Here is a 27,562-nt window from a genome sequence, read left to right on the forward strand (position 1 = left end):
GCTCCAGACCACAACTTAGGAAGGTACAGTAGGTTCTAGTCTGGGAATCCACAGGCCTTCCTTATTTATCATCATCATCATTTCAGCCACCAGACGTCCACTGCTGAACTAAGGCCTCCCCCAATGATTTCCACATCTCCCGATTGATAGCGGCCCGCATCCAACGCCCTTTTGATACCTATAAGAGGTCGTCGGTCCCCCTTGATGTCCTACGCTGCGTTTATGCTCCCATAATTACTATAATGAAATACATAAATTACCTTGTCTGTCTGTCTATTTTAGGGTACAATTTTAGCACAGAAAAAAAGTTGAGACAGTTTAATCTAGGAAAACGGCATAGGCTATCATTTGTCACAGAAATATTAACCTCCTTTAAGATGAATCCCAACTTATAATATTATAAATGCGAAAGTAACTCTGTCTGTCTGTCTGTCTGTCTGTCTGTCTGTCTGTTACGCTTTCCCGCTTAAACCTCGCAACCGATTTTGATGAAATTTGGCATAGAGATAGTTTGAGTCCCGGGAAAGAACATAGGATAGTTTTTATCCCGGTTTTTGAAACAGGGACGCGCGCGATAAAGTTTTTCTGTGACAGACAAAATTCCACGCGGGCGAAGCCGCGGGCGGAAAGCTAGTTACGTATAAATTGAATTAATGAAGACCACTTGGGAATGGAACCCATGTATAATAACAATGGACAAAGAGCTTACTTAATCTGTTTCTCTTGTAAAAGATCTTCAAAAGGTTTTAAAATTGGCTGGTACAAACGCTAATTGTCTACCACCATCTATCAAAGTCAAAATTGCCTCAAGTTTCAAGGTGATCCTTGCCTAACCTGCGTTAGAAGGTATAAAGGAACTTAAACTTAATAACCTCGGGGATAAGATCGAGTTTGAGATTGCATCTATTGTCCACTATGATATAGAAACACATCTCATCTCTCATGCATTTGTTTACGAACTGACTGTGAGTGTAAACGTTTTTATTTGTAAACTTCTTTTAGCGAACATGCACGTCAGCTATTTATTTTTAATCTGTGCGCTGGCCGTTAATAATGTGCACTGTGATTGTGACGTTAACACTCATTACAGTTATACAATGGGATTGAGTCTGACAGTTACACAGATCTTTAACAGATTAAAAGCCTACTTCTAACTTTCATTAAATTAATTTCTACTTTAGATTGCATTGTCACACTTATTATAAGAATACGAGGAAATGAATACAATGATCGCGAAACTGCGTACCACCTTTTGTCCTTAGTATCCTATGATGGTACTATTATAGCCCATTGTTCAAACATACGCTCCTTAAAAGGATGTAGTAATGATCTTATAGAAACTGACAACCAAAATCGATCAGTATCACCTATGTTATCAGCAAGTGTAGTGCAAAAATCAAAAACAAAATGAAGATTAACATTTCTCTTTTAAAAATGGTCATACGACTGATCATATTGCTGATTTTGTTTGTTTGTCTGTTTCTAATATCAGCGTTTTTATACAGCGCAAGATATTGGCCAGATATTTACAACTATGTGAATGCTAATATCACTATTACTCGAATACCGACGCTGTCAGAACTAAATTTGACGATTATTGAAGTGGATTATGCGACTGAAATGTATTCGACGACCGATATCGATTACGACTCGTCCACAAGGTTTGATACTACAGAAGACGATGCGTTTTCGTTTGACGAATTCGATTTTCCGAAATCGAAAGTGAGAAGAAACGCAAAGCTAGAAGATATGGGCAAAGACTACAGTGAGGTGCCAAAGAAGACTATACTCGTTGATTACTTTTTCGTTGACGAAGATTCGAGCTCGAAAATTATTAAGGATTTAGTAGATGAATCCAAGCTTACGACAAGATCTCAAGATGTTGAAGTCATGAGTGATGTTCCGAGTTTGGTGGCAGTTCAAAAGTTGGTGAGTGTTAAACACTTTAACTTTGAAGTTAGAGATCTTGCATACCTCTTTCACTTCTCGGGCGTTGACTCGTCTGACAAAAAAAGTTGTAAACTTAGTTTGCCTTTCACGAATAGTTGGTGTATGAAGTTGGATGATAATAATATGTTCTGAAAGTTACTGATTAAACTTTTACTATCACTAGTTACCTATTACATCAAATAAACTAGACCTATTTTTTATTACTCAGGTAGTATATAAATACACTGATGACATCAATTTATTTATAAGAGTGGATCGAATTTATTCATAAAATCATTGTGAGTTAAATCAAAGAAGGATTTTGGGGTTTGGTTTGTTTTCTTTTGATAAGACAGGCTGCCTTGCCTTGTCTTGCCAGGGAGAGTCAACCCCAAATAAAACAGAAAAAGGCGCAGATTAAGAAATTATTATTTATTCATTCATTCATTTAAAAAGCCTTATTGCCTTACATTTTCGAACGTCTGAGCATGTTTGGCCTTTTTTCAATGCGAAGCAAAGGCTTTCAACATCCATTTTGCTATCGAAACTTTTGCAGGTGTAAATAAAAAATATTACCTATACCTAAATCAGGCAGAGATCACATTAATATTTTAATTGTAAAAAACCATTATCACACGTGAATTAAAAATGTGGAGAGTGAATAAAATGTTTTTTATATATTTTTCCAGTCGACCCTGGAACTTTAGTTTTTATTATTACTTTTTTACGCCTATTAGATAGTAGGTATATCTATTTTCTCATTATTACAAGCTTTATATTGACTTCACTTGTTAGTATGTGTGGGACAAATCTTGCAACTGAATTTAAGACCAGTTCTCCTCAACCGATTGAGCTGAGGTATACTTATGTAAGTACGATGACAATGCAATATTATGGTACCATTGAGCTGGTCTGATGATGGAGTCGGGAGGTGGCCATAGGAACTCCTAAACAAAACGGCGGAAACTCATCGAGTTTGGGTTCGTTGGATTTGTCTTTTCGAGCACTTTAGTGTTAGTAATGTTCAGGGTCCTGAGATTAAGATATAACTAAAAAGTGTAAAATAAAATTATAATAAAAATAAACTTTTTTAAAAACAAGCTTTTATCTGAATTTCGAAAGCTTGTAGCGCAAACAGAGAAAAAGAGGAATAAATTCCATGCGCGATACAAGCTTTCGAAATTCAGAATAAAAGCTTGTTTTTAAAAAAGTTTATTTTTATTATAATTTTTCATAACAATAGTCAATTACAAACAGGCAATAAAACAATAACTACAAATTATCGTTATTACCATTATTACACAGCTAATAAGATCACTATCACAGAATGATTTGTGGTTTAATAATGATAGAAGATAATCTAAATATAGAAAACCCAAAGGTGACTGACTGACTGACTGACATAGTGATCTATCAACGCACAGCCTAAACCACTGGACGGATCGGGCTGAAATTTGGCATGCAGGTAAATGTTATGACGTAGGCATCCGCTAAGAAAGGATTTTACGAAACTCCACCCCTAAGGGGGTAAGTTTCCACGCGTGCCACGCGTACGAAGTCGCGGGCGGCCGCTAGTCTAATAAACTAGATCACTTTTATAGCGAGATAGTCGAATAGTTTTTACTGACTTCCTCTGATGGGTAAAACCTAAGGTATTACCCGTAAACAAAGGTGACTAATGCCCATTTATGAAATTGATTTCAATAGAGACTGACGCCCGTATTCACAAACAATGCTTGCTTAAGTGATGCAGCAAATCGAACGCACAGCGTTGAATAGAGCTCTGTGATTGATTCCCGTGTCACCCAGTGCGTACACGCGCACTGTGACACCTCATAGTAATGTTTGTGAATACGGGCGTGAGTTTCTTGAGGAGCTTCTTCTCAGCACTGGCCCAACGCAGTAATAGGGTTAAAGTAATGCAAAATAAATGCATTCAAACTAAATTATTACCATCAAATTGTGTAATTATTTAAATTCAACGAACAAGATAAGCTATTAATTAGATTAATTTAAATATTTGTATCAATACTAACTCTACCAAAAGTTACTTTTTAATTCTTCACTCACTGAAAATTATGTCTTCCGTAATTTCCTCTATTACCCTTAAGGGTTTCAGGTTTAATTCTTAGATCAGAATAATTATGTATCATTTTTAATGTAGTTGATTTTTTCTTAGCTTTTTATCTTGCAAGATTTTAATTGACGAAGGTATTAAGTAGTTATTATGTACTCACCCTAAAATTGTGTAACACGTCACTTAATTGACGATTTCTCACATCTTTGACAAATTAAACGTTAATTGGTCGGTTGGAAAATGTACAAGACAACAATTAATGTTACGTAAAGCATGTACGATTGACACAGCTTCAGTTGCAAAAGCTATTGTTAATAAAGCTCCAGACCACAACTTAGGAAGGTACAGTAGGTTCTAGTCTGGGAATCCACAGGCCTTCCTTATTTATCATCATCATCATTTCAGCCACCAGACGTCCACTGCTGAACTAAGGCCTCCCCCAATGATTTCCACATCTCCCGATTGATAGCGGCCCGCATCCAACGCCCTTTTGATACCTATAAGAGGTCGTCGGTCCCCCTTGATGTCCTACGCTGCGTTTATGCTCCCATAATTACTATAATGAAATACATAAATTACCTTGTCTGTCTGTCTATTTTAGGGTACAATTTTAGCACAGAAAAAAAGTTGAGACAGTTTAATCTAGGAAAACGGCATAGGCTATCATTTGTCACAGAAATATTAACCTCCTTTAAGATGAATCCCAACTTAATATTATAAATGCGAAAGTAACTCTGTCTGTCTGTCTGTCTGTCTGTCTGTCTGTCTGTTACGCTTTCCCGCTTAAACCTCGCAACCGATTTTGATGAAATTTGGCATAGAGATAGTTTGAGTCCCGGGAAAGAACATAGGATAGTTTTTATCCCGGTTTTTGAAACAGGGACGCGCGCGATAAAGTTTTTCTGTGACAGACAAAATTCCACGCGGGCGAAGCCGCGGGCGGAAAGCTAGTTACGTATAAATTGAATTAATGAAGACCACTTGGGAATGGAACCCATGTATAATAACAATGGACAAAGAGCTTACTTAATCTGTTTCTCTTGTAAAAGATCTTCAAAAGGTTTTAAAATTGGCTGGTACAAACGCTAATTGTCTACCACCATCTATCAAAGTCAAAATTGCCTCAAGTTTCAAGGTGATCCTTGCCTAACCTGCGTTAGAAGGTATAAAGGAACTTAAACTTAATAACCTCGGGGATAAGATCGAGTTTGAGATTGCATCTATTGTCCACTATGATATAGAAACACATCTCATCTCTCATGCATTTGTTTACGAACTGACTGTGAGTGTAAACGTTTTTATTTGTAAACTTCTTTTAGCGAACATGCACGTCAGCTATTTATTTTTAATCTGTGCGCTGGCCGTTAATAATGTGCACTGTGATTGTGACCAATATATCGAATGTTTTGGGGATTTTCTTCGAGATTTCTTCGGAAATATTCATTTTGTGCAAACTGATAAAGTGAACGTTACCAATGATTCAAATAAAACGCTCAGTTACGAGTTCAGTGAACCAGAAGATGCGAGTATCGATAAAGTTTTATCGGATTTAACAAGTTTAATTAAACAAATCGATGGAAACATAAAGGAATCTGAGGTTCTCATCCATGACCAAAACAACACGAAAATCGTCGTCAGGACTTTTGAATTGGATGATAGCGTTATAAACAAAGAACACATTGACAGAGAAGATTTGATTTTAACCACTGAAATTAATTTAGCTGAAGATATAAGTTTTAAGGACTTAACTGTGACAACGCCTTCGGAATCGCCGACTACAGAGGACGCATTTAAAGTGATCCCTTTAGAAACCAAAAGTGAGAAAGACAATGAAATAAATGATGACATTGATCAATCCTACGAGGAAGCTGATGAAAAGAAGTACGTCACCGACTATCCTGATATAGATTACATAGAAATATACAAAGATACAACCAATGAGCATGTAGATTACCAGCCTACAGAGGCGAATCTTTTTTCTGAATCGAACGAACTTAGATCAGAAATTAATAAACAAGAGACAGAAATAGAGAATCTATTGAATCATTCATTGAATTTGGCGAACGAGGAAGCTTTGGCGGAAGTGGTCGAGAATGTGACCAATCATGTAAGTCAAATTACTTGTCCTATAAATTGTATAAACCGGTGAAGTACAAGTGAGATTCGCACAAGAGGGGTCTGTATAAGATTGAATATCATGCAGTTTATGTACCTATATGAATTCTTTCGTAAATCTAATAGAAACAAATGCAAACTACAACATGTGTGTATGTCCTTTGTTATTTTTTATTTCCTTTAATTTTGATGATTGATAGACCTTTTGTTGGTATATCGGCAATAACATACACACTCTTTACATTCCAAGAGGCTGATTATCATTAATTAAAACAAAAATGACACATAAAACCCAGTTTTTTGTATGAGAGCACCTGAATTGATACAGCCTGACATTCAGACAAAGGATGCATATTAATTTAATAGAATGTAGTTGGCACGATACCATAAAAACTAACTGGTTTGCACTAAACAAAATAAAATTAAAATACTACAAACATGCTTTAGATAGGCAAATCGACGTAGAGTCGTTCTGTGTAATTAACTTATCATTCCTGTTTTTATTTTTAATTGAAATAAGTGGGAAAAATAAGTCACGAAGTTGAAATAGCTAGTTACACGTGTAAACTAGAGTTATAATGACAATGGTGGATTTTGTTTGTGTACGGCAATTCTTGTTGACTAATCAAAATAGTTTTAATTGTTTGGCTGTTCTTACTGGAAATAATAAACACTATTAACTGCGCTGTTAACCTTGACTGAGTTAGCTTATAGAAGTTCATTATTAAAAAAATGTCTAGATTAATCAGATGATATAGCCTTTATTGTTTTCAGTTTTAGTTTTTTTCCCACTTTACATTTAACACTAGCTATGCCCGCGACTTCGTACGCGTGAAAATAGCTTGATTTTTTCCCGTTTTTGCAAAATTCATGCTCTGCTCCTATTTATGGAAGCGTGTCCGTGCCCGTTTTTAGTCACCATCAATCCCTAATTTTTAAGTGAAATGAAAACAAAATTCCTGTCTCCAAAACTAAGGATTGATGGTGAAAACGGGCATAAGTCTTTTCAAATCGGACCAGTAGTTCCCGAGATTAGCACTTTCAATTAAACAAAAAAACAGTTTCATAATTAAGTGTAGTTATAGTTTTTTTTATACAGTAACATCACATAATAAGCTCTACAAGTCTTTATTCGGTTAGTGTGACGCAAAAGTGAATGGCAGAGTTCACCGGGTCGCGGACGCAGCGAAATGTAACATCTTAGATAATTAATTAATTATAACAACGCTCGCTCTACAATCTTATGTAGTCTCATCCTTATTTTTAATGTTGTAATCACCGAATCTAGACACGCGGTAGCGTGTCAAGCCAAGTTCAAGTAACAGAAGTGGCGAGCAGCACCGTGTGCATTTGGAGCCACTTTTGATTATGAATAGGATAGAAATAGTTTAAACTACATTAGGTAGACCGACGATCTGGTTAAGGTCACGGGAAGTACCTAGATGCGGGCAGCACAGGACTGGCCACTGTGGAAATCTTTGCGGGAGGACTTTATTTTGCTGAAAAGAACGAACAAGTTTCATGTTTTTCACGGTACTGGACTATTCCCACTTCTCGTTCTAACCGCTGCAACTCCTGTGTAGCCAGGATCTACAGTTTGACCGCCAATAAAAACCCAACCAGTGAAGGTCAAGATTGTTGATTGAAACTTAAACTGTCATTAGTCCCGCAACGAAATTAATCAAAAGAACATCTAGGAGGAGTTCGAAGAAGGTTAGACTTCTCTCCAGTGTAAAGCGGATGACAGGTATCAAAACAAAGGTTTTTAACGGCAGGAAGAACACAAGTATTAATAAGTTTTTTAATTTTTTTCCCTCTGTATATTCATTCACTCAAAGGTGTAAACAAATTCGATCTTTTTCCGGGTTTCCCAGACACGAATATCCATTGATAGAAAGCTTTTAAAGTATCGCTCCTTGGAGCACGAGCCTCTGGATGATTGATCGCATATGCGGTACATAGAGCCTATTACGGTATTACCTGGCTTGAGTAAATAAGCTCTTATATTGTGGGAGAAATGGGGAAAGTATAAAGAAACTATTGTTAGTCCCTGCAAGGTAATATTGAATAGGTCTTAGCTTTATCACGTGTCTTCGTCTAAATCTAACTCTAGTAAGAACATTGTAATTTTCTTTTTCAAGGTTTTATTTCCCTTTTACTTTTACCCCTTTACTTTTTATTCTAGAATAGAATAGAATAGAATGTATTTATTGCTTTTTCTGTGTACTAGTTAGTTACTCTTGAAAATGTATCTTGATATTATTATGTATTTTCAATTTAGTTGGATGGTTTCTGTAATCAAATTCATTACCTGTTTTATCCTTTTTTACCTTAGGTACCCATTGCTACGGTTTTTTATCTAAGTTTCATATCAATTTTTTCCTAAATTATTTCAATAGAAAGAGTGCAATAAAATCATTCAAAATTATAAAAAATATTCTTCCTTCTTTCAATATTAGGCCCAGAAACGGAAAAACATTTAACTGAAACTTACAAAAAGATCTTACTGAAGAATCCCAACTATCCCAACTATATATCCCAACTAATATTATAAATGCGAAAGTAACTCTGTCTGTCTGTCTGTCTGTCTGTCTGTCTGTCTGTCTGTTACGCTTTCCCGCTTAAACCTCGCAACCGATTTTGATGAAATTTGGCATAGAGATAGTTTGAGTCCCGGGAAAGAACATAGGATAGTTTTTATCCCGGTTTTTGAAACAGGGACGCGCGCGATAAAGTTTTTCTGTGACAGACAAAATTCCACGCGGGCGAAGCCGCGGGCGGAAAGCTAGTAATATAATAATAATAATCCCAACTAATATTATAAATGCGAAAGTAACTCTGTCTGTCTGTCTGTCTGTCTGTCTGTCTGTCTGTTACGCTTTCCCGCTTAAACCTCGCAACCGATTTTGATGAAATTTGGCATAGAGATAGTTTGAGTCCCGGGAAAGAACATAGGATAGTTTTTATCCCGGTTTTTGAAACAGGGACGCGCGCGATAAAGTTTTTCTGTGACAGACAAAATTCCACGCGGGCGAAGCCGCGGGCGGAAAGCTAGTAATATAATAATAATAATATAATAATAATAATAATAAGCCCCGCAGGGCAGCTTTGTGGCGAGCTGCTGGTGAGTAGCGACACCACGGGGCCAGTTGTTAATCCGAGTGCTCCCGAGAGTCGGTCAAGACCCTCGTCTTCGGCTTGCCGAAGTGGAATCCGAGAGGGTCTGCAGGACTTTCACCTCTGGCTTGCCTTAACCGGCCGGCCAGAGTGGAGTCGCTAGAGCTATGTGCTCCAGGGGTGGAAGTGTTAAAGGGCATAACGCCGCGAGTAACTTCGGAGAAAGCGCAGCACACCTCTCTACACCCCTGAGCTGGCAGACGCCAATGTTGCCCCTCAGTCCGGTCTATACGACCCATGACGCCAGGGGGGCCCATTTAGTCGCTGGCTAGTCACCGCCTGCCATTTTTTTTCAGTCCGAGACTATGAACCAGGCAGGTGTCCCGTAGTCTCCATCCATAGCCCAGTAACCAGTCCATCCATCCTTCATACATAACCCTAGTCCATTCTCCAATAACTGCAATAGCTCCTGTGCACAGGCTGGGGATGGTCTCTGGCTACATCCCATGATATAGTCAGAGACTAGATCCAGCATGTGCACCACTTTCACTTTTGTCGATTATTTTGCGCTTAAAACGGCCTCTACGTGTTGGATCTGTATCCCCACGCAAGCCTTATAAAGGACCGGGCCACTTTTGACCCGTGAGCTCCAAAGCGTACAAACATAATAATAATAATAATAATATAATAATAATATATAATATCCCAACTAATATTATAAATGCGAAAGTAACTCTGTCTGTCTGTCTGTCTGTCTGTCTGTCTGTCTGTCTGTCTGTCTGTCTGTCTGTTACGCTTTCCCGCTTAAACCTCGCAACCGATTTTGATGAAATTTGGCATAGAGATAGTTTGAGTCCCGGGAAAGAACATAGGATAGTTTTTATCCCGGTTTTTGAAACAGGGACGCGCGCGATAAAGTTTTTCTGTGACAGACAAAATTCCACGCGGGCGAAGCCGCGGGCGGAAAGCTAGTAATATTATAAATGCGAAAGTAACTCTGTCTGTCTGTCTGTCTGTCTGTCTGTCTGTTACGCTTTCCCGCTTAAACCTCGCAACCGATTTTGATGAAATTTGGCATAGAGATAGTTTGAGTCCCGGGAAAGAACATAGGATAGTTTTTATCCCGGTTTTTGAAACAGGGACGCGCGCGATAAAGTTTTTCTGTGACAGACAAAATTCCACGCGGGCGAAGCCGCGGGCGGAAATATTCTATAAGTAACCATTACTTCGGGATACCTGAGTGCATTTTGCTCCCTGAAAATTTTATCTATACTTAATATTATAAATGCGAAAGTAACTCTGTCTGGTCTGTCTGTCTGTCTCGCTTTCACGCCTAAACCACTGAATCGAATTTGATGAAATTTGGCATACAGATAGTTTTAATCCCGGGAAAGGACATTGGATAGTTTTTATCCCTGTTTTTGAAATAGGGACGCGCGCGATAATGTTTTTCTGTGACAGACAAAATTTCACGCGAGCGAAGCCGCGGACGGAGAGCTAGTACCAAATAAAACCTCCTCCCTCCTCCTCCTTTTCTATGAAGAAAAGATTTAAGCCCATTTTAAAACAGCTGTTAAAGAGCTTTTAAAGCACTCTGAGCTGTATAATGATTAAGTTATCAAGTTTGCAGGTCGCGACTCCGTTACGGCGCCGTTAGAAAACTCATTGTGCCTAAAATATGAGCGGAATGTTTTTGAGCCGGGAAATAACAATGGCTTTATAAGTATTCGGGGGACACACGGGTATTGAGGTTTGCGAATTATTACAAGTAGGTACAAGAATTTAAAACATAAAAGAATCATTGTTTATTTGCATAAAACATGGATACAGTTGTTACAAGTTAGAATTTTAAAACCATACTACGAGCATGATAAAGTAAAATATAAAAGGTTTCACTTTGTCATTAGAAAAATTAATGAATAATCATTAAATAAAACACAAGAGAGCTTAAAGCTATGCGGGCCGAAAAACTTGGAGATCTTGCTCAAAAACTCGTAGATAAAGATTAATTTTAAGTTAATTGTGTAATGTGTATGTGCTAGGTAGTAGGGATATTTATGGCAGATTTTTAACCCATCATCTGGGTTATGTATATTTCCATTTTTTTTTATTGAACGAGTAGGAGTAGGAACTCGTTACAGCTTTCAAATAAAAACAGTTTACAAGAGACGATCCATATAAATAACCCTGCTTTGGAATCAGGCTCAATTGTTTGTTCTCTTCCATTTCTGCTGACCATTCCCGCCGCCCGTGAGTCCCCAAGGATCACCACACCGTCCGGGCGTTCAAATCAATCATGCCCACCGCAAAATAGGAGAAAAATCCATTTGGAAACGCGCGAAAAACAATTTTCCATTGAATGCTATGACGAATGGCACAGGACTTGGCCTTCGCACCCGGGTTTCAGTGCTTTTGTAATTATAAAAGCGAATTTACGAGTTTTTAGGGTTCCGTAGCCAAATGGCAAAAAAACGGAACCCTTATAGATTCGTCATGTCTGTCTGTCTGTCCGTCCGTCCGTCCGTCTGTCCGTCCGTATGTCACAGCCATTTTTTTTCCGAAACTATAAGAGCTATACTGTTGAAACTTGGTAGGTAGATGTATTCGGTGAACCGCATTAAGATTTTGATGCAAAAATAAAAAAATAATAATAAATATTGGGGGCTCCCCATACTTAGAACTGAAACTCAAAAATTTTTTTTTCATCAAACACATTCGTGTGGGGTATCTATGGATAGGTCTTCAAAAATGATATCGAGGTTTCTAAAATACTTTTTTTCTAAACCGAATAGTTTGCGTGACAGACGCTTCCAAAGTGGAAAAAAGTTGGTCCCCCCCTCTAACTTCTAAAATAAGAAAATGAAAAATCTAAAAAAAAACATATGATGTACATTACTATAAAAACTACCAACGAAAATTGTTTTAAACGAGATCTAGTAAGTCGTTTTTTTTTAATACCTCGTAAATCGTAAACCGCTTATTACCGCGTAATCTTTCATACAAATAACATAAATTAAAAAAAAAAAAAAATAATTTCATAAATCAATGGTACGGAACCCTTTGTGCGTGAGTCCGACACGCACTTGGCCAGTTTTTTTTGTTACTTTAATGAAAAGACTACGTAATTTTCTTTCAATGGAAACCCGTTTTCGGGAATAAAATGAAAGCAGCGTAAGTGATATTATTATGTTTGGAATGGACCGGAGTTGTATGGTTTTCTTTGTAATTTGTGGATTTATTTCAGGGCATTAAACAAGGAACATGTTATTAATTATTTAACCAACCTGACATCGGTTTTGCGAAAATTCTATAGAGAGAAAGAATACATCTTTAGCTCACATAATTATTACAGAAAAACACGTAACGCACAGAAATAAAAAAAAACCTCAACATAATTAAAATCATGGAAGTTTGTGCCAAAAAGGTCTTTGGCTCAGTATTAATCGTGTCACGACTCTTTATATGTTAAATATTATTATGATAATTATACGTCATAGAGGTGACCATAATAATTTATGGTAATCTGAGTGACTGAAAATCAGTGGTATGTAACTTTGTGAAGTGTTAAAAAGAAGTTGTAATTAGTTAACTTTTAAAACTTAGATCCGCGGTTGTGTAAGTAGATAGCTTGCTTGTTGACAGTTTCAACTTAATAAAAAAGTTTTTTCTGAATACGACTCAGATAAAAGATTTCAAAAACAAACTAGGAATCGTGATACTCCCATTATCATGAATGAGCATCTTTAAATACCTTGACACGACCATTAATTTACTTTTGTACTAGGACAATACCCAAGGACAATACATGCTTCATTGTACGAATAAGGACCCTAAAGTTTATCTTGCAGAAGAACGGTTAAAACCAAACTTGGTATTGCTCAAATTGCAAATACCTATGTAGTGTGGTTAACCCCCGTGCTAAGCTAAATAGGCTTGTGTTACGAGTGAGTTAACCATAATAGTCGAGCGGTCACAGGACGTCCACTGCTGAACATAGGCCTCCCCCATTGACTTCCACATCGCCCGGTTGGTAGCGGCCTGCATCCAGCCCCTTCCTGCTACCTTTATGAGGTCGTCGGTCCACCTTGTGGGCTCCCACGTTGCGTTTTCCGGCACGTTTCCACTCCAGAATCTTGTCCACATTATATTTGGCTAAAGACAAACATGACCAACGAAGTAAACTCGCTGACATAGCCAGACCGATTATTAGCAAGCTGAAGTGGCATAGTGAGCAGAACTGACGGCCGATGGGGCAGAAGGTTCTGGAGTGGAGGCCGCGAAAACGTAGCGTGGGACGTCCACCCACAAGGTGGAATTTATAAAGGTAACAAGAAGGAGCTGGTCGCAGGCTGCTGACCAACCGGTCAACATGGGGATCATTGGGGGGAGGCCTATGTTCAGCAGTGGACGTCATATAGCTGAAATTATGAAAGACAAACAAGTGGTATGTACTTCCCAAGTAACATTTTACTCCATTTAAGAGTTCACTAGTCGTTCACATGTACTCCACAAGCTGTGTATGTCAGCTGTATACGAGCTGTATAGCTTGCTATAATGCTTTTATAGAACCAGTTTGGGCACAAATTAGACAGCCTTAAGTTCACTATGGCTGTACATTAGCAGTATAATAGCATTATAATAGCAGTTTAAGTAGTAACATCGGACTTAAGGCTGACTTACGGCACTATATGGGACGCAGTGTGAACCATACAACGTACGTGAGTGTAATAAAGAGTAACAAGTGGCTAAATGCACAGCTTTCAAAGTTATAAAGTCCGACAAAAGTACTCCAATGCTACATAAAGTTCACGTGTGTCCTAAATTATTTCCACATTTTAATATTAGTTTGGTATTTGTACGTGAGTGCCAAGAGGGAAACAACTCGGGCAGATAATCATTTATGCAAATAATAACACGGGTTTTAAATACTTAATAATGTTAATGCCATTGGGAATGCAACTTTATCGTGAAATGTATACATATTTACAGCTAAAATATTTACGCGCCTCTGTAAAAACGCGATATTCATTTTAAAATATTTAAATCTGGCTGAGAGGAAATCTACAATTTTCAGTTTATGATATTGTATTGGCATTATAATTATATTACGGTAATTAATTATAACATGAAACCAAAACTCAATCGCTCTATCTGCGAATTTTGTAATAAATCTGCATTAATTTTGGAGATTTATTTGGTAAATATTTTAGGTTATGTAGAACAAAATGGTGGAAATGAAATACGGCTATGTGAACTGTTATAACTTCGATTTAATGCGGTGAGCGTATATTAGGTTCACATGTGTTCTGTTAGAATGCTGTTATCTATATGAAGTTCCACATTTGTACCACTACAGCGCTAATGTCTATAAATTTATTCTAATGTGAACTTATGTACAGCTTTAAGATGTACCTAGTTCAGGTCAATTGTGTATCTTTAATTCTTTCAAATACTGAAATTTTAGAGATCCGCAATAAAAATTATTAATGTCCGTTAAATCGCCTAGCCCAGCTACTAATAGTCAAGTATGAGTACCTAAAGCATCAGACGGTAGTGTTCCCGGTTTAAATTCGTTTATTATGCCTGACAATTTATTCAAAGCGGAATGAGGAATACGATTTTCAATAGCCCATGTTCTTATTTTTTTGCGAAAGGTTAAATAAATAATTGTCCAAATCAAAATTGTATTCACTATCACTAGAACTGCAATCATCACACTCTGATATCTGTATATTTTGAAGGGAACTTTCAGGTTCAGGCATAATATTTTCCTCTGCATCATGTACAGAACCACCATGAACAACTAAAAACAGGCTTGGGGAAAAGTGTAATAGAATATCACATTCACATTCATGTTCAGCTTAAAGCAAATAAGAGTAGTACTTGTGGACAAATAAACTGCTATTGATGTTAATGGACAACACATATAGTCCTTTTAACAGCCTACAGTGCACATGCGAACCATTGAAACACTTTTGTACAGATAGTAAAAAAAGGTTATTTAATTATCACAAACAAGTCCTACTACAGCTACTAGCTGTATAACAGTCTAAAACAAGTAAACATAACAGCCTTTGGCTTTATAAATGACCACGTGTGTTCTATTAAAATGCTAGCTCTATAACATCGTACAAGTAGGCCGTTAAACAGCGATTGCCGTATCTCTACCCTCCTATAATGCTCTTAGTCAGACGGCTGACTAAAGGATAGTTGTTAGAGTATTATAACACCAACAATCGTATAAAAGTATAACTCTACACTAGTCTACACTCCTATAAGTCCCTTAGACAGGTATAGGTGTAAGTAATTGCAATAATACAGCTTATACATCACGAGTGAACTGTACTAATGCTTTAAGTACACATTGGAACTAAATGTGAACTCTTAAATGGAGTAAAATGCTACTTGGGTTGTTTCGTCCGTGTCCCACGTAATTTATTCCTGTATATCCCCGTCGCCGCTCGAGCTGCCGTAATTAACTTGTAACTTTTTGTAGGCTTGTTCACAAACTTTGACAGGCTGACCGACGTGTGGGGAACAAAACTTGTTAGTACTAATTACTTAATTGTAGCCCACGGATTTTTAACTTTTAAATAGCGTGACGACTTAAAAACTAGGTTGAAAAAGATGGCGTCCAAAATACCTGAGTAGTTGAACAAAAATGGATAACGAAAAACTTCGCATTGAGTTTATTGCCAACATAATAGAACAACCAACAAAGATATTAATTGGTAGTATGGAGAATAATATCCGTAAAATTATTCTTTCATTAAACATTTTTCTTCTTCTAGGTAGGTATTTAACTTCTATCTAGTTGGATTTTCATGGTTAAAAGTAGCCATTGTCCTTCTCCAAACTACAGAAATTACAAATCGCTACTGTTGCAATGCAGACCCCACAGTGTTTACTTTGACGTGCTGTCGTCTTTATATTCGATGATGATGATGTTTATTAGATATGGCAATTACTATCCTTCACATACTTTACCCTAATTTAATAATATCCAATTTAAATTTGTTTTCCAGAACATCCAAACCAGTACAACGGAAGATGAGATCCTGAAGGGAATGGCACCATGGATCGCCACCATCTTCCTCAAGAACGAGACAGGCAGCCAGTTCGATTACTACTGCGACGGAGCCCTGGTCTCAGATAGAGCTGTTCTGACTGGTAAGAGCGCTTTATTATATTCAATAATGCCTTTGTTCGTTCGTTCGCTTCAGCCGAATGACGTCCACTGCTGGACAAAGGCCTCCCCCAAGGGTTTTCACTACGACCGGTCCTGCTCCTGGTTCTCGAGTGGTGACCATGGGCCGGAAGACATAGTGTGGGAGGACTAGGTGGACCGACGATCTAGTAAAGATAGCGGGAAGTTCCTGGATGAGGGCAATAATGTCTTAACAGCATTAAATCCAAATACCCCGACAGCTGGACAAACGTTTCCACGGATTTCTACAACCGCATACAGGTGCTTCCCGCGACCTTCACCAGATCCTCAGTCCACCGAGAGGAGCTTGCTTACATTAAGTTTACCAGTAAATGTATATGTAGAAAGATGGATGGTTCTGTAGCCAAAGGGCGCCAATGGGACCCTATTTGTCTGGCATCATGAATCGCCTACCTACATATTTTATTTTATACTTCACCGCATTATTTCATAATTAGAATTTCAATCAAATGCCCATATACGCTAAATAATAGGTTTTATACACCTGTGAAAACTAATTACCCAAAAACTTCTACCTTTCTCTACCAAACTTCTCAAAGCAACGGATTCGCGGAAAGTTTTTTAATAATCCCAGTTATGAATAACCGGCAATTGCTCCCATCCTTCACACACGCCGACTTATCAAGGAGTTTGCAAAGAAGAACCTTCAACCTCATGCTTTGTTAGTGTAATATGGAGAATATTGCAAAGAACATCTCTATTTAGTTACTTCGCCTTGTGGCTATACTGGGAAAGCATTGTTAGAAAAGAAAAGGTAAAAAAAAGCTTAAAGACTGTGCAGATATAACAAGGAGCTTAAAATATCAAGCTAAAGGTAAAAAAGGTAGCCTTTGATATCTTAAAGTCTGTTAATAAAACTCGGTTCAATCATTGATGACAGACAGCGTTCAATAGAGCTCTATGATTGATTCATGTGCCTTGTGCGTCCACGCGCACTGTGAGACCTCATAGTAATGTTTGTGAATTTACGGGCGTCAAACTATAACCTACAAATTGCATTAAACCAGAGATTGTTTCGTTCACGTTACGAAAGTAAATCATAGTCAACTATGTAGTTTAATTATAGGAGTCGATAATTAAGTTTCCTACCTTCCTACCTTGGGGCAAAAAGAGCAAATAACGGATCCAACAAGTTGGCTATGTGGCTATAGTTAGAGCGGAAAACGGGCTAGCGCATTGGTTCCCAAACTTATTTAAGACGCGCCCCACTTCGACCACAAAAAATCCTTCAGATTATTAATTTATTGGTCGTATCGAGCAGTCTGAAATGCATTCTCTCAGTGGTCCCAGGTTTCTTACAGATGGCCCGCGCCTAGAGTTGCCAGGTCCAAAAACACAAAAGCCGGGGGATAATAGTTAATAGTACTCACCTATGAGCCCCCGGGGGGGAGTACTATTAACTATTATCTTGGAATCGGTATCCCAACATTCTGATACGCGCATGTGTGCTTTTGGCTGGGCGCGGCAGCCACAAAAAGCCGGACAGGAGAATTTTTGGCCGGACAAGTCCCTAAAAAGCCAAACATGTCCGGCTAAAGCCGCTAAACCTGGCAACCATACCCGCACCCCCCTTTAAAGGTCTTTGCGCCCCCCACTTTGGGAACCAATGGTCTAATACCTCAGTCAGTGCCTGAGGTATGGGAGCGGCACGGGAGGGTGTTTTTGTGACGTCAAACGTCAGCGAGACTTCTTCTTCTTCTTTTTTGATGATGTTGGCAATACACGTCGAGGTCGACTTGATTTGTGCCATTTTCAAGTATTTAAGTGATACGAGTTAGAAAATGAGATCAAGTAATGATATAATGAAGGATGATAGATGATACCCCTTCCCACCCTTTGAGTCTCAGTAAAGTTGTGGTGCTTTACTGAGACCTCCTATGGACAACTTGAGAGAACCCGAAGAATCACGATGCACTGTTTTGCTTCACTTGCCCACGCTCATGCACGTTCACGAACACTCAATGTTTAATAATCCACCATTATTACACATTAATAGTCGCCTAAACACGAATTTGAGGAAATAAAACAAAACCGCTAACATGACGCTTCAGATTCCCGCCAAGAAGTCCGTCAGCGAGACTTCAAATTGTGCTTCAGTGGGTCTAGACAAAACGCACTTTTTGATCGAATCGAAAATCGAATCCGTCAAAACTCCATACAAAAAAGGGGCTTTTCGACCACTTTTCGACTGGTTTGCGATTATAATTTGCACTTTGTCTAGACCACCAGTTTTGTACACTCTGTCACGTCGTAATATTATTATGTCAATGTTTTTTTTATCCACAACGAGGAAGCTCTTGGCCTGTATCTCACCTGATGGTATGTCACCTCTTTTGAGCCGCTCCCATACCTCAGGTATACTGTCTGAGATATGCGCTAGATATAGCTGAGAGAAAGGGCAAGCGAATGCTGTAGGAAACCATTATAAAAGACAATGCCGGAAATTGGCGTCTTTTTTTTCGTCCTTGTTTTTTGATTACAAAATAGTGTAATAAACCAAACTTACTATGACATGTATACCTCTAAACTCAGTCTGAACTGAGTTACGAGCATTAGAATTTTGATGATTTTACATTACTAGATTTGCTTTTTGCGCGCAAGTTTTGTAAGAAATTGCAACAAAATAGTGACATTGTATGTGTAAACAAACAATACCATCCATTAAAGGCTCCAGACATCAGTATGAAGTAGAATCAGCGCAATAAAAAATAGCGCAATATTGTGTTACAATTTCTTACAAAACTTGCGCGCAAAAAGCAAATCTAGTATGTAAAATCATCAAACTTCTAATGCTCGTAACTCAGTTCAGACTGAGTTTAGAGGTATACTTGCCATACTAAGTTTGGTTTATTACACTATTTTGTAATCAAAAAACAAAATTTGGTCGATGGCCGCGCGAAAAAAAAAAGACGCCACCTTCCATACAAAATCTGGCATTGCCATTTAAGGCTTTGATTGGGGGCATAAGGTTCACGGTAGATCATCAATGGGGAAATTTTGTGACACCCCACCGTTTGGGTTTTATACACGGTCAAGCTGTAGATCCTGGCTGCACAGGAGTTGCAGCTGTGGAAACGAGAGGTGAAAATTGTCTAGTAAAGTGACCACCAATTGTTTTTGATTGATTGGGGGAGTTCTATGTTCAGCAGTGGACGTCCTATGGCTGAAATGATGATAATGATATGTATTTACTGCATGCAGTACATCAGAAAGTTTCCTTGTTTGTCAATTTGTCCCGGCTAATCTTCGAAACGTCTGGACTTATTCGGACTTTCACTCAAGAGTTAATTGTTTTAGGAAGTAACTACAAGGGATTTATAAATATTGTATGAAACAGTCTTTACCTCTAGACTTGTCCAATTATCCGAAACTTGGAAATTTCTCGAAATAATTAAGCACTAAGATCAGAACTAAGTGTCCAGTAATGAAATTCATTAACGGCAAGTTCGGATGAACCTGCTGTCTAATGAAAGCCGAGCGTTTGAGTTTAATTAACTTTTTGTCATTAAGAACTTGGCGAGTGGGGACAAGTTTCCATCAGTCTTCAGGGTCTTTGAAGTCGTGGGGGTTCATTTTAGTTATTGTAACTACGTCAGCTATCATGGAGAAGTAGGAAGTGGTCGCCATGGTTTGACAAATAAAAGTAACAAGGCAGTTTTAAACTTAAACATAATAAGATACGTGGAGGTCCAAGCGAGAGGCCAAGGTCTGCATTTCTACTCAAAAATCAAGATTTTTCCTTTCTAGATATGAACCTGGAATAAAGAGCAATAAAATAATTTTATCAGATTAATAAAATAGTCTAAAGGCTGGGTTGCACCATCTTACTTTAACTTTGACAAACGTCAAAAATCTGTCATAATCCATACAAAAAACATCGGTTATCGTTAAAGTTACGGTCAAAGTTAGGTAGTGCAACTCAGCCTAACACTTGGCTTAACCCTAAATTAAGTAGGTACAGCTTGTAGTATACGAATGAACATAATAATATATGTAGAATATAACCTCGGATAAAAATAGGATTCGAATCAACAACCGTAAAGTTGTTATCAATCTTGTACGGCAAGCACCAAGCCGGCGGCACAGAATAAGTAATAGTACAGGTACAGAAGGATTACTCCGCAAGACGATTTAAATAAATGCGAGTCTTGCTACGACGCTATACAGTGGAATTCAGCTCGCACAGCACTACGTACCTACAATTTTATTCACCTACAAGTTTTGTCTCTTTCTATCGCGTGCCTCTGAACTCTTCTTACGCTGTTAGGGTTGCTGTCTAGTGAAAAAATAATTAATCTACTTATTTGTAATGAGGTACGTATGTAGGTAAGTATGCGTTCATTATGGAAAACCTTGGGAGAGGCCTTTGTCCAGCAGTGGACGTCATTTGGCTGAAACGAACGAACGAATTCTGAGCAGTAGTCATGGTAGGTTAGGTTCCTATACTATCCTAAGAATTATTGATTACCTACATGGCCAACATACCTTTCAGCATCTTTGGGAAGCGAAAAAAAAAAGATAAATCCGGTAGATTTCTTTTCGAATTTTAACACCCGAACGCCGCACAATATTTCTTTCTCTTTATGTCCATTTTTAAATAATACTTCGATCATAGAATTATAATCATACTACAACGCACGCCAGCGTCCTGACGGGCGCGCGCGTGACACTCGACTGATATAATACCCGCCGGCGGGGCGCTTCGCTGTAGGTAATGAGGATCATTTCGATTTTTAGCTGTGAATGCAGATTTATAGGGCTAAGAAATCCTTAATACACAGTCCAAAAATTTTTGTTCTACGACAAAAATTGACGAAGTTATGGCCAAATTACTAAAAAAGTTCACTGACCGCCCGGCGCGGGGACGATGACGTCATTATATCCGATCCGAACGCTGCCGGCGTACTGCGTGGATAGAAAATATTTTTTTCTAGCCAAACTATCAGTTTTAGAGAAAAACTTGTAATGACATTTATTCATCAGAATAAAGTAAGCTATCGATAGGTAATTTTTAAAAATAGAAATTGTGAAAAATAACGCAAAAAATCCACACGCTCATACTATTCAATGGAACGCAGAGACGCGATTGGGGTCTCCGCGGTGGTATATTTGGCGATTTATTCAAATAAAGTAGTTAGCCTAGAAGCTGGGTATGACTCCCCCGCCCCCCTCCTCTCCCCAGGTCATAAGCTGGGCATGACTTCCCCCTCGGCCAGAAGTTGGGTATGATTTACCCCCCCCCCCCCGGACCGAAACTGGGTATGACTTGACCCCTCCCCTCCCCCCAGGCCAGAAGCTGGGTAAAGCTTGCCCCTCCCCCCAGGCCATAAGCATAAGCTGGATATGACTCGCCTTCGGCCAGAAGCTGGGTATGACACCCCCCCCCCCCCATGCCAGAAATGCCAGAAACTGGGTATGACTTGACCCCCTCCCTCCCCCCAGGCCAGAAGCTGGGTAAGGCTAGCCCCTCCCCCCAGCCCATAGAAACTGGTTATGACTTGACCCCCCCCTCCCCCAGGCCAGAAGCTGTGTAAGGCTAGCCCCTTCCCCCAGTCCATAAGCATAAGCTAGGTATGACTCCCCCTCGGCCAGAAGCTGGGTATGACTTACCCCCCCCCCCCAGGCCAGAAACTGGGTATGACTTGCCTCTCCCCCCCTCCCACCAAGGCCAGAAGCTGGGTAAGGCTTGCCCCTCCCCCCAGGCTATAAGCTGGGTGTGACTTATCCCCCCCCCCCCCCCCAGGCCAGAAACTGGGTATTAGCATCATATTATGTATTATTATGTTCGATACAAACAATCATTAAGTTACACTCACCCCAACCGCGTCTCCGCATTGCATCGAATCCTATGAAAATGTGGTTTTTGGACATAGCGATACTTATTTTTCACAATTTTTATTTTTAAAAATTACTGGTCGATAGGTTACTTTATTTTGATGAATAAATGTTATTAAAAGTTTTTTTCTAAAACTGATAGTTTAGCTGGAAAAAAATATTTTCCATCCCAATAGTACGCCGGCTGCGCTCGATTCGGATATAGTGACGTCACGCGGCCCTGCGTACGTTGACTTTTAGCGGCAAAAACGGCCTATGTTTATTACTTAATATCTTCGTAAGTAATGGTCCGATTTGGAAAATTCAAAAAGATATATCTTTCTTATGTCTTAAAGATTAACGTAGATACTAGTTTTATTGAATTTTCTACAACAGTACTGATCCTCATTATCGGATGTACCGCGCGGAGTGAGCCAGGCCTGCCGGCGGCAAAAAAAAAGTTCATGAATCCGTAAAGCTCTTAAAAGTAATAATTCCGCTTTTAAGATAAATCGGGTCTGCTTGAGAGATGTTTTTATCTTTCATCAAAAATCGTCATTAAATTTCCTTCTTTGATTAAAAAAAGGGACGATTAAGACGACCAATTAAGAACTGTTGAAACATTTATTTTAACTGTGATGGATGATGGAGGAGCTTCGTATAATTGTCTATGATTGCTTTATTGGACAACTAACAGTTTTAATTATGACATTTCCAGCTTAATATTCTTGGAATCCATTACAGACTCTTGTAGAGAAATGTCCTATACCCAATCGCAAACTAAGAGGCGGTCATCGAATAGACGTGTTGACACCACCAATCAATTGACGTACTTTTTAAAACTGTCAAAACGAAACTCATAGATTTTGTATGGCACTACAAGCAAGTGACGTCACTATTTTGTCAACTCAAATAAACTTCTTTTTTCAATTACAATGCAACCAAAAATCGTAATTTACAGGCAATTTAAAATTAATTAAGTTTTTAAGACCAGCCCCCTTAGACAAAACGCACTTTTTGATCGAATCGAAAATCTAATCCGTCAAAACTCCATACAAAAAGGGGCTTTTCGACCACTTTTCGACTAGTTTGCGATTATAATTTGCACTTTGTCTAGACCCACAGAATGAGGTTAGTATCTTTTTAGAAAAGTTGTGATTTGGAATTATTGGGGAATGGTGTCAAATTGTCTATTCATATCAAAAAATTCTGACCATGTTGATGATGATAATGATGGTGATGATGATGATGATGATGATGATGATGATGATGATGATGATGATGATGATGATGATGATGATGATGATGATGATGATGATGATGATGATGATGATGATGATAATGATGATGATGATGATGATTGTTTCAGCGGCGAGGTGCGTCAGCAATGCAACCGGCAGCTACTCTCCAGAGAGCTTCATAGTTATATTGGGCAAGACATCGTTACGGATATCTGGGAGCCAGGAGAAAATATTACGAGTAAGTTTCTAATCTAAACCCGAAGGTCTTCAAAGGTTGTATTGTTTTTTGTAATGGTGGGTACATTACTTGTTCGTAACGGTCCTAATTTTTTATTTAATTGTAACCCTATTGGGTTTCCTGTTTTGGTTAAATCGATCAATAGCAACTTTTTGTATAATTATAATGGCTTTTTCGCTCTCACCATTGATTCCTAAAAAGTTGTTCATTATCGTTACTTTAATCCCCCCTAAATATACAGGGTGTTTGGCGCATCGTGTGCCAAAATGATTTGGCAGATAGAATGGGTCATTTCCTATATTTTCAGCCCCCATATCACGTTCCATGCCGGGCGGCTACTTTTATATTAATTTTTTTAGTAATTTCACCAAAATACCCAAATCGCATCATTTAATTTCGATTTTTAAAAAAACTACTAGGCGTAGCCTCAAAGTAAATATTTTGTTTTGACGTGCATTGATGTACGGTTGCATCAAATCTAAATTTACTGGCAAATATTATCTAGTTTTTTTTTAATTCAGCTTTGAAGTTTTCCTAAAAGTTAAAAATGGACTGAACATTTAAGTTTACATGGATATAAAAAAATAAATAAAAGAGATAGCGATCTTCGGATTTTATCAAAACTTCTCTAGTCTATCCCCATTTAAACGGTATACTAATCTTGTTTAAATAATAACAATAACTTCACAAATTCCTTAAATTAGTGCATTGACTCTACTCGGACTGATTTGCGAAATTTGTGTTTATAGCCCCTTTTGTGTGAATAGCACGTTATTAAACACCTAACAGGTAAAAATTATTTATCTTATGCAATGTAAAAACCTTTTCCCTATCGTTTTTCAATGTGGATTTCTTGAATTTAAGGACGAAAATAATTATTTTGATCGTTTATTAATTATTACAAATTTTGTTCAAAATGTCCGCCTCGGCAACGTATACACTCACGACATCTTCTAATTTCGACTGTTGTCGTATGCAGCCACATTTCTCTTTTTATTACTACAAAGGCGTTTTCTATTCGTTGTTGTAGTTCTTCTATTGTTTGAATCCGTTACGTACACTAGTTCTTTAGCTCGTCCCCAGACGTAAAAATCTAACGGAATTAGGTCTGGGGAACGTGCAGGCCACTGTATAGGGCCATCTCTTCCAATCCACGAGTAGAAAACGCCTTTGTAGTAATAAAAAGAGAAATGTGGCTGCATACGACAACAGTTAAAATTAGAAGAAGATGTCGTGAGTGTATGTATACGTTGCCGACACGGTCATTTTGAACAAAATTTGTAATATTAATAATTAAACGATCAAAATAATTATTTTCGTCTTTAATTTCAAGAAATCCACATTGAAAAACGATAGGGTAAAGGTTTTTACATTGCATAAGATAAATAATTTTTACCTGTTAGGTGTTTAATAACGTGCTATTCACACAAAAGGGGATATAAACACAAATTTCGGAAATCAGTCCAAGTAGAGTCAATGCACTAATTTAAGGAAATTGTGAAGTTATTGTTATTATTTAAACAAGATTAGTATACCGTTTAAATGGGGATAGACTAGAGAAGTTTTGATAAAATCCGAAGATTGCTATCTCTTTTATTTATTTTTTTATAGCCATGTAAACTTAAATGTTCAGTCCATTTTTAACTTTTAGGAAAACTTCAAAGCTGAATTAAAAAAAAACTAGATGATATTTGCCAGTAAATTTAGATTTGATGCAACCGTACATCAATGCACGTCAAAACAAAATATTTACTTTGAGGCTACGCCTAGTAGTTTTTTTTAAAATTGAAATTATATGATGCGATTTGGGTATTTTGGTGAAATTACTAAAAAAATTAATATAAAAGTAGCCGCCTGGCATGGAACGTGTTATGGGGGCTGAAAATATAGGAAATGACCCATTCTATCCGCCAAATCATTTTGGCACACGATGCGCCAAACACCCTGTAGTACAACTGGTCTATGAAGGTGATCTTGTATAGTGCTTGTTTTAGGAAAAAGTCGTATTATGAACAGTAAAGTTTATTGTACTTAGTCTTTAGTTTTATGTGAATAATCTTAACTACATAAGATTACTTTATTTTATAAACAGGTACAAGATGTGAAAACTCACGTAAACTTCAAAATCGCAAGCAGTGTGGCTCAAAATGACCTGGCTGTATTAACATTGGAAGAGCCTGTTTTATTCAATGAAGGCATATCTAAAGCCAACTTGGAGAATATAGAAATAAACGAGGAAGATGGAGAATCTAGTGTTTCTGTGGTAAAATTTGCATGCTTATTTATCACTTTGCATACTTTGTAAATAGGCTGGATTGCACCTTTAACAGTAACTTTAATAATAACCGGTGATTTTTGTGTTTGACAGTTTTTTGACGTTTGTTAAAGTCAAAGTAAGATGGTGCAACTCAGCCTTAGAGACATATTTTTTATTGCTTAATTAAAGCTAATAGCTTGTTAATGTGTAAATATGTGTGCCTATTGTTGAAAAGGTTACAGACTCTCTTTCCTCTAATTCAGAACGCCTAACGAAAACGAATAGCAGAAATACTCCGCGACACATTTCACCAGCAAGTAATGTTTGCTATGTCGGTTTCATTAGGCGCTCACAAAGAAGCATTTTTGTTTTAGACCACCGCGTGGGGCCTTTCCGGTGACATCGCTCTCATATATTTCGATAAAGAGAAAAGTAAAGCTTGCGACTCGAATAATAAAGTGGAAAATACTTTTTGTGCCACTTACGGAGATGGTGAGGACATTTTGTTTTTTAGGGATAATGGCAATGTGTATAATAATGTATGTCTGTTTGTGGTTTATTGCGGCGACTTCCAGGGCTTGTGGGCACTGTTTATTTTCTGTTTAGCCAATTATCGCTAAAAGGACGTGCGTGACTTCTCGACCAAGCTTGTTTTTCCCCATTTTGCGACATAATTAAACAAAACAACTTAATGCCTAATTTCTTTGCTAACTTTTGTGTTGTTTACGCGTCACGTCAGACATTTTGACGTGTTAATTATGAAGTTTAACTGTTACTTTTATTTTACTTATTAAAAGCCAAAAATACACTTTTTACTTACTAACTCCACCGAGAAGTCAATAATATAGAGAACCACTGCTCTGGATTGTAATCGCTAGCATATCAGACTTGTACATTTTGTTACATTGTATCACCTATAACCACTACATACCTACTCAAGACACTGATAAACTTGATAAGCCGTTTTCCATACTTAAAAGATATATTTTTTCAGATGTGGCACTTTGCCCAAGCTACGGAGGCTTATACGTGACCAAGCAAGCAAACAAACTGTACCTAGCGGGGATTCGAACCGGCGACCCGACGGACCGAGGCATCTGCTTCATCAAGAGCGTCAACTACACGTCATTGACGAACAACACGCAATGGGTTTCTGAGAATATTGATGTTTAAAATTTTGTTAAGATAGAGTTAGCTAGTTTTAAGCTAAAATAAATGATTTTAAATCGTATAAAAATTATTAATACAAATTAACGTCTGTGAAAATAACTTTTTAGTTTGCCTGTCTGATAATATAATGGCTTAACAATTTTTGATAAATTTTGGTATAGAGATAAATCAACCTTCTTTAGAGCCATAAAATGATACTTCTCGTCTTTGTTGTGTGAGAGAAGGATATAAAGTAGAGTACCAACATCTTTCTCTTACTTCTCATACAGAAAAAAAAAAGATAAATTGAGGAAAAAGAAATTCTACAATACTGAAATAGATTATCAGAAAACCAATAACACCCTCTCAAAATTACCCCTAGCACTTCGTTAGGTAC

The 27,562-nt window shown here is 37.9% G+C and overlaps 1 protein-coding gene across 2 annotated transcripts; it reads left to right on the forward strand.

Annotated features, from left to right (window-relative positions):
• Positions 1–1,373: 1,373 nt before the first annotated feature.
• Positions 1,374–27,253, forward strand: LOC135083301 (proclotting enzyme-like). 2 transcript variants are annotated; one of them, XM_063978043.1, is made up of 6 exons: positions 1,374–1,929; positions 16,264–16,408; positions 23,650–23,759; positions 25,852–26,022; positions 26,391–26,508; positions 27,011–27,253. In XM_063978043.1, the coding sequence occupies exons 1-6, from the start codon at positions 1,408–1,410 to the stop codon at positions 27,187–27,189; spliced, it is 1,245 nt and encodes a 414-aa protein (XP_063834113.1). In that variant the 5' UTR covers positions 1,374–1,407; the 3' UTR covers positions 27,190–27,253. The 2 variants fall into 2 exon arrangements, with proteins under 2 accessions (XP_063834113.1, XP_063834112.1); XM_063978042.1 differs by lacking the exon at positions 1,374–1,929 and adding an exon at positions 5,284–6,113.
• The last annotated feature ends 309 nt before the right edge of the window (positions 27,254–27,562 follow it).

Source organism: Ostrinia nubilalis, chromosome 23 (assembly GCF_963855985.1).
Source record: "Ostrinia nubilalis chromosome 23, ilOstNubi1.1, whole genome shotgun sequence".
In the NCBI taxonomy this organism is placed as follows: Eukaryota; Metazoa; Arthropoda; class Insecta; order Lepidoptera; family Crambidae; genus Ostrinia; species Ostrinia nubilalis.

What these genes read in the sequence shown, in the direction of transcription:
- LOC135083301 (XM_063978042.1), top strand. Translation starts at nt 5,331, where the DNA reads ATGCACGTCAGCTATTTATTTTTAATCTGTGCGCTGGCCGTTAATAAT. An exon ending in AGATAGAGCTGTTCTGACTG is followed by an intron (nt 16,409 to 23,649) that starts GTAAGAGCGCTT and finishes TGATTGTTTCAG; the next exon opens with CGGCGAGGTGCGTCAGCAAT. An exon ending in GCCAGGAGAAAATATTACGA is followed by an intron (nt 23,760 to 25,851) that starts GTAAGTTTCTAA and finishes TTTTATAAACAG; the next exon opens with GTACAAGATGTGAAAACTCA.